The following is an 11,245-nucleotide window of genomic DNA, read 5'->3' as shown; positions in this document are numbered from 1 at the left end:
ATTTTTCTATGTTGTTCAAATAGAAATACTCTCCGAACAACGATAAAATATGTCCCATCCCTAACAAATGAGAGAATTTATCGAAAAAAATAATTATGACATGTCTAAATTCAAATTTGAAAAATTTGTTGAAAACACAACAACTTTTAGAAAAAAGGAAAAAGATGAATGAAAATTAATCAACTAAACATTTTATATAGATGCAGAAGGAAGATGTTTGTGTTTCCTTCTTAATTCCACACACATTTCTTGTCCTTTAGTTCAAAATCGCGTAAAAAATCAGAAACAAAAAGGTAACAAATAACTGAAAGTCTGTATACACAAACATTATTTTGACATGTCTCTCTCTCTCTTTAATTTTGAAAATAGAAACATATTAAAGTATATTGAAAATATAAAAATATTCAAAATTTATGGAAAAAATGAATGAAATGTGTGTAGTTAAATATAGAAGATACATTTGAAGGAAAGTCTATTGCTTTCCCTATTCATTTAATGTATATTTTATGTGTTTTCGGTTCAAATTTTCGTGAAAACAGGGAAACGAAAATGAAGGAAATTTTGTTTATGTTTCTGTTAATTACGAATGGTGTCGTGGAAACGGGTTAATTCGTGTACGTCGTTCGACAGGTGAACAACGTAATTGAAACGCTCGTGTGAACATGACATAAAGCTGGGTACACATTTGGTCTGTTCCAGTACTACACATTTTTACTCCGATAGCCGATTTTTCCTTTATGTTATCGAAAAAAATAGTAAAAATGTGTAGAAATGTGCAGTACTGGAACAGACCAATTGTCAGTTTTGAATGACAGCTTTGTTGTTGCTTGCTAGTGGAAAAAACTAGTGAACCCTATAAGAAAGTAGACGTGCTGATTTTAGCTGTATAAAACAAATTGAAATATTTGTGATTTTGAAATCAATTGGCTGTGCTAACAGGCATCGCAATCGCACTCATCTGCAATGGAGATGCCTGAAAGTCTTCCTGACATGGATTTTGACGTGTCAGAAGTTATTGCATCAACTTCTGATCCTCCACTACCGGCGTTAGCAACAACAAATAAACCGATCAAAACAAACATACCAAATGAGCGCAAAAGGCAAAGGCTTGAAAGCGCGTTATCACCAATTAATATTGACATTTCAGATCTGAATGAACGACTGGCAAGTCATAATACACATGATCAAAATAGATTTGGGATCTTAGGTGCTTTAGCAGATGTTGATTTTGGCGATTCAACACCTGCCAGCAACCCTAAGGATTCAAAGCCACAGAACAACAAAGAGGGCGAACATAAGGCAAAGGCTAAATGGTGTCCCCCAATCTTTGTGTTTAACGTAAATATTGATGCGCTAGTGGAGACGTTAAAGAAATCTATTCCAGAGACATCATTTCAAATAAGAAATGTAATTGGTATGTTCCAGTACTGCACATTTCTACACATTTTTACTCCGATAACCGATTTTTCCATTATGTTATCGAAAAAAATAGTAAAAATGTGCAGTACTGGAACATACCAATTATCGGATTAAAAACCCCTAAAGCTGGGTACACATTGTCAGTTTTGAATGACAGCTTTGTTGTTGCTTGCTAGTGTGGCCGTTCATTTCTGTCATTCATCATACAACCACAAAATATTTTGTGGTTGTATGATGAATGACAGAAATGAACGGCCACACTAGCAAGCAACAACAAAGCTGTCATTCAAAACTGACAATGTGTACCCAGCTTAAAGCGGGGTACACACGATCAGTTTTGACTGTCAGTTTTGCTCAAATAATCGGTTGCTTGTCAGTGTGGCCATTCACTTGTGTCAGTCATCAGGCAACGACAAAATATTTTGTGGTTGCTGGGCGGTTGGACAGTTATCGATAATTCCGAAAAATCGACAGTCAAAACTGATCGTATGTACCCCGCTTAAAACTGGGTACCAGGGACGTACGCAGGATTTCATTTCGGGGGGGGCCCAACTTGACCAAAAATCATGAAAAATTCAAATTTTGTGTAGCGTTACGTAAAGCTATTTTAATGAGTTATGGCCACCCATAAGAATAAGAAAAGCCATTTTCATGCATTTTTACAAGAGGATCCTTGAGAAACCTCCATTTTTTTTATATATCTTTCTGGCTAATACCAACCTATAAAGAACTGTTTTTACTAAAGCATTTTGCGGAACCCACTGTAGTTTGAAAAAGAGTAAACCGATCAGCATATATTTTTGTGGGATCATTACGAACCTAAAAAAATAATTGAACTATTCTATTCTACATGCACTTTAAAATGAGCCAAAAAATTTAGATTTTTCGAAATTTATATGAAATATTGGTACATAGTATATAAATTCAATAGAAAGAATTCATAATATTTAGGATACAATTTTAAATATTTACAGAGTAGAATTTTTAGTACTGAAAATAGACAATATCGAGCCACTTTAGTAAAGTTTTTAATCATACAGGTCCACGTTATGGTTTATCGCAGAATCTTACAACCACAAAGAATTGCCGTAGTCGTTGCTATAGCAAGAATTTCATTATTTCGATGATCTTAGCTTAATTTTTAAGAATATCGTCTGTCGTTGTTATGTTTCTAAATGAACACATTCGGGTATGTGATGAAAACCGAATCGACTCGATTTGCAGAATCGAAATGGTTTATAATCGGAGTGCCGTTGATGATATATATAGTTTTGCTTCGCAAAAGCCCCTTTTTTGAATAATATTTTTAAAATCCATTTTCAATTTCATTAAAATATTCACAAAAATTAGAGATATACGATTTCGATTTATGGCAAACGAGTCGAATCGTTTTCCATCACATACCGGATTAAGAAAAATTTAACAGTTTTGGAGATATGGTGCGAAATGTATACAAAATATGGAATTTTTAGATATATTATAACTAGACAGCGGAATCCTATGCAAATGCATATATGGTTAGGATGGTCGTAGAGAAAATCTGATTAGACAGAAACTCGTTTCATCACAAAATAAAACGAATTAGGCCCAGAAATGTTTGCATATCGTGCATATTTTTACATATTTGCATAAAATGAGCATATGCACAAATATATACAAGGATTGGTGGTCTAAAAATCCCACCGAAATGGCTGAACTGTGGTATTAAGTCTTCGTTAGGGGTATAAAACTTTACACCTGAAATTTGTCCGCATGGGTCCACGTTTTCATATAGCCCCTATAGAACGGTACCTCCCGATTTTCGGTATTTTGAAGTTTGAGGCTGAAATTTTATAAATTTCTCTATTTTATTGATTAGTCTGAAAAGAATTTTAAGCAGAAAAATTGTACATACAAACATTTTTGTACCTATTATTGAATTATTTGTTGCATAAGAAAATATGTAAAATGCATAAATTTTGCATATGCAAACATTTATGCATTTTGCATATGTCATATATTTCGATTGCAATTTAATCAGAAGCCAAAAATATGCACAGTCCCAAAATTTGACATGAATCGGACCATAAATAGGGGTTGCATAAAATTCCACTGTCTAATTATAACATTTGAGGCAATAAATGTAGTTTTTCCAGTTCATTATTTCTCCAAATATTTTATTCTGGCCTTTATCTACAAATTTGCTTCAGAGGTCAGAAGAAGATTTGCTTTGGTTTCAGAGATATAGCCCTGAGTTGCTTTAAAAAGTCAATATTTAACAATGTTTAAATGAGGTCATAAAATCCAAGCTGGGTCTGACTCAACAAAACGCAACTAGGGCTGTTGTATTTTGGGTCTGTACTTTCACAAAATCCTCACTTCGAATTGTTTGCACAAGAATATCTTAAAAATGTTGCACAGTGTTATTTACCGGAAAATTATTTTTACTTTTAATATAATGTTACAAAAGAAACGTTATAATTTTGTTCTTAATTGTACGATTAGATGTTTTTGGACTCGATGACAAACACTTTGATGGACTTAGTTCTGTATAGTTTTGACAAATAACAATCGATCCTTATTGAACCCCACATAATTATTCGCTAATAATAAGCTAATTAAGTTTGGAAATGAAACTTATTTTGAGAGACACTCCTCTCGATAGTTATCGCGCCCATAAGTTATTTTAGTTGATCACCGTAGTATTTAGAGCTTTGTCAGGAAGCATGAATTTGTCCACGAAAAATAGGATATCGCTGTAAACAAGACTACACAATGTCCAAAGGATCCTCGAACAATCTTTAAACTGCAGTTAAGTTAGACTTGTACGAGGGACCTGAAGATGTTGTCCAAACATATACTCTTGGAACTTGATCTACTTTTGGAAGGAATGGAAGAGTGGACCGAGATAGCCCATATTAGGTTCGATTTTAGACTGAATCGGTTAGTCCCTTCGACCATTTTAGGGAATATTTTTTAACTTTTATGGCAGAGGTACTGATAGGACTTAAATTTAATTTGGACAAAACATTACGAGAGCCTTGAGAGCTCTATATAGTTCGATTATGACATAAACTTGGAGTTTATTCATTATGGAATTCGCATTTGATATGACATGAAGAAGTAATTCAGATTTCATTGGAAGTTTCTCTCAAAAACAGCATACAAACAAAATTTTTAAAATATTTTCTTACAAAACTTGTTAATGATGAACATTTTCTGTTCAGAAACGTAAGAAAAGTATAAGTTTTAATTGGAAATCTTCAAACATACAAACATTTTTATAAGAAAAAATATAATAACTAGTTACAGTAGCTTAACAAATTTTGTTCGACCAAACCATTTCGGGGGGGGCCCGGGCCCCCTGTGCCCCCCCCCCCCCCCCCTGCGTACGTCCCTGCTGGGTACACATTGTCAGTTTTGAATTACAGCTTTGTTGGTGCTTGCTAGTGTGGCCATTCACTTTTGTCAGTCATCAGGCAACGACAAAAGCTCTGTTCCTTTACCTGCCTGAGGTTACCATTTCTTACCATTTTTAACCTGCAAAGCGTTCCTTTAATTTAACAATCATACAATTTTTATGATAGCAGTTCACCATTTTTACCATTTTTGCCACTGTTAACATTTTGTAAAGTAAAGGAACAGACCAAAAATGTTTTGTGGTTGCTGGACGGTTGGACAGTTATCGATCACTGCGAAATATCGACATTCAAAACTGACAATGTGTACTGCTCTTAAGTGGGGTACACATGATCAGTTTTGACTGTCAGTTTTGCTCAAATAATCGGTTGCTCGCCAGTGTGGCCGTTCATTTTTGTCAGTCATCAGGCAACCACAAAATATTTTGTGGTTGCTGGACAGTTTGACATTTATCGATATTTCCGAAAAATCGACAGTCAAAACTGATCGTGTGTACCCCGCTTTAACCTAAAATTCATTGAAATTAATAGAAATTCGCGCCTTTTCGGTTTTGTGGATGTAAGAAAGTAAGTTGGTAGTCACACGTACAAATTTTTCGAAAAAGTAAAATGTATTTTTATAAAATAAAAGCAATTAGTTTTTCTTCTTTTTGATTTCTGTGAACTATTTTTGCAAAATGTCAACAAAAGCGTAGACATTTCCGCCATTTTTCTTCCCAAATTAATGGCGGTGACAAATTAACGATAATATCGATCGCAATCGATTTTTTAAACTATTATATCGAAATATGTTATCGTAGTAAAAAATGTTGGGAATATCGATGGTTTGCCAGCTCTAATTCTGTATCTCATTTTTGCTGTTATCGACAAAAATCGGTAAAATTAAATCGCAATTTCACAGAAATGGATCAATTACTTTATTTTATAAAAATATTAAAAAAAATGCATTTTACTTTTCCGATAAATGTGTACGTGTAACTACGGACTTACTTTCTCACACACACAAAACTGAAAAGCAGCGAAATTTCTATTTATTTCAATGAATTTTAGGTTGCGGATTTTTGTTCCGATAATATCGATAGGCAAAACTATCTATCGATATTTAGTTTTTAAAAAATAATCGATTTTATCGATAGTTAATCTCTAGTTAGTTAATTCGTGTACGTCGTTCGACAGGCGAACTACCCCAGCAAAAAGTTTGCATCCGCGGATGCAGTTAAATCACTAGAACAATTGCCGCTGGAGTACATCATTTTCTATGAATTCACCTATGAATTTTACAAGAGAGCGCGCAGCTAGGATGCACTCCATTTTGCTTCCACGGCACACAGCTAGGATGCACTCCATTTTCGATCCAAATCACAGCCTTTGGTGTAGTGTTTTGGATTGAATTTAAATGCAGGCTAAAGATGCTATAAAATTCAAGCCATTGCAAATATCCCAAAATAAATTAAATTCATTGCTTACTCGTGTAAACAAGAATATTAACTTTATTACACAAATACAAATTATAAAAACTCTCCATTAAATTTGATCATAACCGATTTTACTTCCTCTGCTCTGCATTTTGTGACACCGCAACTGGGGGGTTACTCTGTATTGCGATGCCTTTGCGTTTGGTATTTTGTTAGCGCAAGATATTTGCGTTAACGCACGATTTTGACATATGCTTTTGTATACAAGAACTCATTTATGCACATAGAGGCAGATAAATGTTTTCTATAAGCATAAGTGCTGTGTGGAAGAATGTTGTTTTCATCCAGAAATTGTTGTAATCTTTCCTTGATCATCAGGTTAATTAGCTTCATAAAAACAGTAATGAGTGCTATGGGTCTAAAATTTGTGAAAACATCCATGTCCTTATCCTTTTTAGATGTGGGAACAATTTTTATCTTGTAACGATCAAAAGTCGTTGCCTCGTTTTTGATTACAAGATTTTTTTATTTATTTCTTAATTCCATTGAAATAAATAAATTTCAAATTATAAATTTAAATTAACAGACGCCCAAGAGGTATAGGGCGAAAGTAATCAACGGAAAGACAACGAAATGACCACTGGCGGCCAATAGTATAACTAAACGACGACACCATACTATCAGCTGGGCAAACAACATCACCATACAATCAGCTGGCTTAGCTGTGTCGGTGTGATGGTCGGCCAACCAACGGGTATAAAAGGAGGTTGCAAACAGACAATCTGGGCAGTCGTCTGTTGATGACTGATGTGCTAAGTGGGGTTTATAACGTTCCCTTGGCATAGTGGAAGTAGTGTAGCATTAGTCTGTTGTGTTGAGTGGGGGATTGCCGTGCCCTCAGCGAAACAGAAATTAGTTTGTGTTATGTGTTTATAGTCATGAGGGGTGTTTGGAGTCAAGTGGGGGATTACCGTGTCCTTGGCCCCAGACATATTTATGAACGTGTGAGTGTGTGTTTAGAGTCAGGAGGGGGATTGCCGTGTCCCTGGCTTTAGACATCTGTGTGTGTGTTCGAAGTCAAGTGGGGGATTGCCGTGCCCTTGGCTTTAGACATATTATTTGTGGAGTGTTTGGAGTCAAGTGGGGGATTGCCGTGCCCTTGGTCCCAGACATATTTGTGGAACGTGTGTCTGCGTTTAGAGTCAGGAGGGGGATTGCCGTGCCCCTGGCGTTAGACCTATTTGTGTAGTGTGTGTGTGTTTGAAGTCCCCCCACTTGACGTGCCCTTGGCTTCCGACATATACATAACGGTAGTTCCGTGTCATCGTTCATTGTCTTCTGCTGTGCCAAAAAGGTTACCAACAATTCTACCGCCAGTATTCATCGGGACGCTGCTGTGCTGAAGCCGCTGCCAATTATTCTGCCATCAACATTGATCGGACCGCTACCGTGCCAAAGCCATCGCCAACTATTATTCTACCGTCAGCATTCATCGGGCCGCTGCCGCTGCCGTGCCAAAGCCGCTGCCAACTATTCTGCCATCAACATTTATCGAGCCGCTACCGTACCAAATCGCTGCCAACTATTCATCGTCATAATAATGCTCAATACAGTGTTGTGTAAATTGTATTTTTTTAATAAAAAATAAAGGATTGTTTATAACGTTTTAAAGAAAAATCAACTGTGTGCCTTTCCTCTCTCTAATGCCCTATAACAAATAAATTCTTGTGACGACCCTGGCCCCGCTGAACTTACCCCAGCTTTAAAGTGAAATTACGTCGTCACAATGGCGCCCGAGCAGGGACACTAAAAATGAGAGAAAGGTGAAAAAAATCATAAAAAATATAAAAATCTCGCAGACAACTGATAAAAATGTGGTGACAAATATTCCTTTTAAAAATACCATAAACATATAACCGTATGAGTGATTGTTAAAACTTATTGTCACAGCAACCGGAAAATAAAAAATTAAAGACATTAATGAACCTTATTTGTGTATAGGAAAAAAAAACGGAAATATGTTGCGAGTGTTGTGGCGTATCTTCGTATATCTTACGGAATTTTTACCGGATCCAACGGGAAAATTGGACGACTTGCGTAAGCGATGGGCAAGATTGTTAAACATTGATCGTGGAGAAGAAATATTAAAAAAATGTGAGAAATCACAACTTAAACCGGCGAAGCTCACGGTAGCTTCAAACAATTCAATAGAGTTATCACCTGTAAAAACAGAAGGAATACATTATTCAGTGTCTACCGCTGTGAGTTTCACCAAGGGATATAACGAACGAACTCCAAATCAAGCGCAGCCGTCAAGAAACGGGTGTGTGGATGTGATTCAGTATTCACAACAAATTCTGGATCTAATACATAGATGGAACATTAAGTTCGACTGGGGTAAGGATACTATCGAGTTTGTGGAACGTCTGGAAGAACTTGCACGCATGTACAACGTGGATTTAAATCAACTAATAAAGTTTATGCCCGAACTACTACAAGGCAAGGCATTGATCTGGCTAAGGAATAATAATAGTCATTGGAACTCATGACAGATATTTAAAAACGATTTTCTGAATTTCCTCTTCCCTTAAGGTATTTTCAAAAACTGGATGCTGAAATTAGAAAGAGGATCCAGAGACCACGAGAACCTTTTAAAGAGTACGTCTTGGAAATGCAAAGTCTAATGCACCATGCTGAAATGACCGAAGAACAAAAGTTAGAACGTATTTATCGAAATTCACACCCAGATTACCGGTGGTATATACGGCGCAAGGATTTTACGTCATTGACCGAACTGCACCAGCTAGCAGATGACTTGGAGAGTATACAGAATTCAGCACGAGATGCACCGAGTAGTCCTCAGAAAAGCTTCAGCAGAAGTGTAGACCATCCTAAAACAATGTTTTATCGTACAGAAAGCTGTGATGAGGCACAAAAACAAAACAAAAATCTGTGTGAACAATCAGCGAAAAATAATGGAACATCGATTACTTGTGAGGAACATCGCCTAGTCGCAACAGTACTCATTGAAGCTCGTCAAATCAAGCCCACGATAGACACAGGAGCTACCCACTGTTTTATTAAAAAGGAATATGCGGAGAGATTGAAAAAGAATCTGACCTACATGCGGCAGAAACAGATGTTACGCTAGCTGATGGTTGCATTTGGAAACCACTGCACCGATGTACCGTTTTTAATTGTGCCAAAATCCAAGGATGAGATAATTCTGGGATTGGAGATCCTGGATAAATTTTCTACTACGTTGACATGTGCCGGACTCACCGTTATGTTACCGAAACCCAGGCAGCAAATCGAGCATTGTACAATGGCTACGGAAGATCAGGCAGTGGTAAGGAAATCGACTACAGATGAAACATAATGCAACGTGATTTGTGATAAATTAAGTCCAGAGGAAAGAAGACTTGTGAAAAATTTTCTGGATAGTGAACTACCATTATTCAAAAACATCCAAGGGCTCTCTAACATTGCTGAACACAAAATCGTTATGACGGATGAACGACCAATCGTTATGACGGATGAACGACCCCTCGAAGTCCCGCCATGCCAGCGATTATAGATACCTAGGTAAACAAACTGATAGACCGAGGATGTGTGGAGCCATCCAAAAGTCCGTACAGCTTCCCTATAACGCTAGTGCGAAAGAAAAATGGAGATTGGCGCACTTGTATGGACTTTCGTCAATTAAATAAAAGATCAGTGCCGTATGCATATCCCTTGCCGCGCGTCTGTAGCTGCCAGGGGTGACGATTTGAAATCAATGCTGGCTATGATGATGCTGGAAATGAATAAGAAAAATGAAGAAACTTCCAGACTTATGGCGGAAATGAAATCTGACAACTGTAAGATGTTGGAAGAGATGTCCAGAAAGAGTGAAGAAAATTCCAGAAAATTGGAGGAAAGATTTGCCAAATTCGACGACAAATTAGAGGAAAAGTTAGAAGAGAACTCTAGAAAAATCGCTAAGGGCATGGAAGAGAAATTAGAGGTAAATTCTAGAACAATTAACGAGAAACTCGGAAACATCACGATGGTGATTGAAAAGAGAGTAGAAAACGTGGAGGTACAAATTAAAGAGTTGGATAAAAAGATTTTGTCTGTTGACGAGAAATTTCTGGCTCAAGATGAGAAGATTCTGGGCATAGAAAGGAAAATGTCGGAACTGGAAATTAAAGGCGGTCCAGTGAGAGCTATCCATAACGCGTTAAAAATTAAGCCTCCAGAGTTCGACGGCTCTACCTCTTTCAATGTGTTCAAATTACAGTTCGAGACAGTGGCTGCTAGAGATTCTTGGAACGACAACGAAAAGGCGGTATCACTCCTTATGGCATTGAAGGGTGATGCTGCTGACGTATTACAGAGTATTCCCACCGCTTCTAGAAACAACTATGGAGATATAATGGCTGCTCTTGAGCGTAGGTACGGTAGTGAACACAATCAAGTGTGGGGAACTAATTAAAATGCCTGGCAACCCTCCTATGCCTATGTCCGAAAGGGTTGAGGATGAAGATGAGAGAGAGTTAGTTGTTGTCTAGCAGCCGACGAGAATGATCGATTAACCGCCGCGCCGAGTGATTGTCATACATTAAACTATTTAATCTATTACACCTTTTCATTTGTTTTACTTAATAACTATTTAAATGAATTAATAAATGTTTTATTTTATTATTATTAAAATGTAAGAGGCTAATGTGTTTAATTTCATCCTGACAGTTTAAGATGCACAAACGAGAGACGGCAACGTAAACACAATTTGCTATTTCTTATAGTTCAGAAGTGGAATGTAATTTGCCCAATAAAAGAAGTGAAATTTAAAAACGAAAAAGAATGTAAGAAACGTTATAATTTTGTTCTTAATTGTACGATTAGATGTTTTTGGACTCGATGACAAACACTTTGATGGACTTAGTTCTGTATAGTTTTGACAAATAACAATCGATCCTTATTGAACCCCACATAATTATTCGCTAATAATAAGCTAATTAATTTTGGAAA

The 11,245-nt window shown here is 36.6% G+C and overlaps 1 protein-coding gene across 1 annotated transcript in view; it reads left to right on the top strand.

Moving 5' to 3' along the window:
* The window catches only part of LOC141406725 (uncharacterized), a 36,899-nt gene extending 25,970 nt beyond the window's left edge, over window positions 1-10,929 (top strand). Inside the window, exon 4 of the mRNA XM_073992680.1 lies at window positions 8,234-10,929. Coding sequence (XP_073848781.1) covers window positions 8,904-9,383 — 480 coding nt within the window. The 5' untranslated portion in view covers window positions 8,234-8,903 and the 3' untranslated portion in view covers window positions 9,384-10,929. The remainder of the gene's footprint in view (window positions 1-8,233) is intronic.
* Window positions 10,930-11,245: the final 316 nt, after the last annotated feature.

This window comes from Musca autumnalis, unplaced genomic scaffold, assembly GCF_047663935.1.
Source record: "Musca autumnalis isolate F117 unplaced genomic scaffold, ASM4766393v1 scaffold_5, whole genome shotgun sequence".
NCBI classification, from domain to species: domain Eukaryota; kingdom Metazoa; phylum Arthropoda; class Insecta; order Diptera; family Muscidae; genus Musca; species Musca autumnalis.
This window is presented reverse-complemented; position numbering and strand designations above follow the sequence as displayed.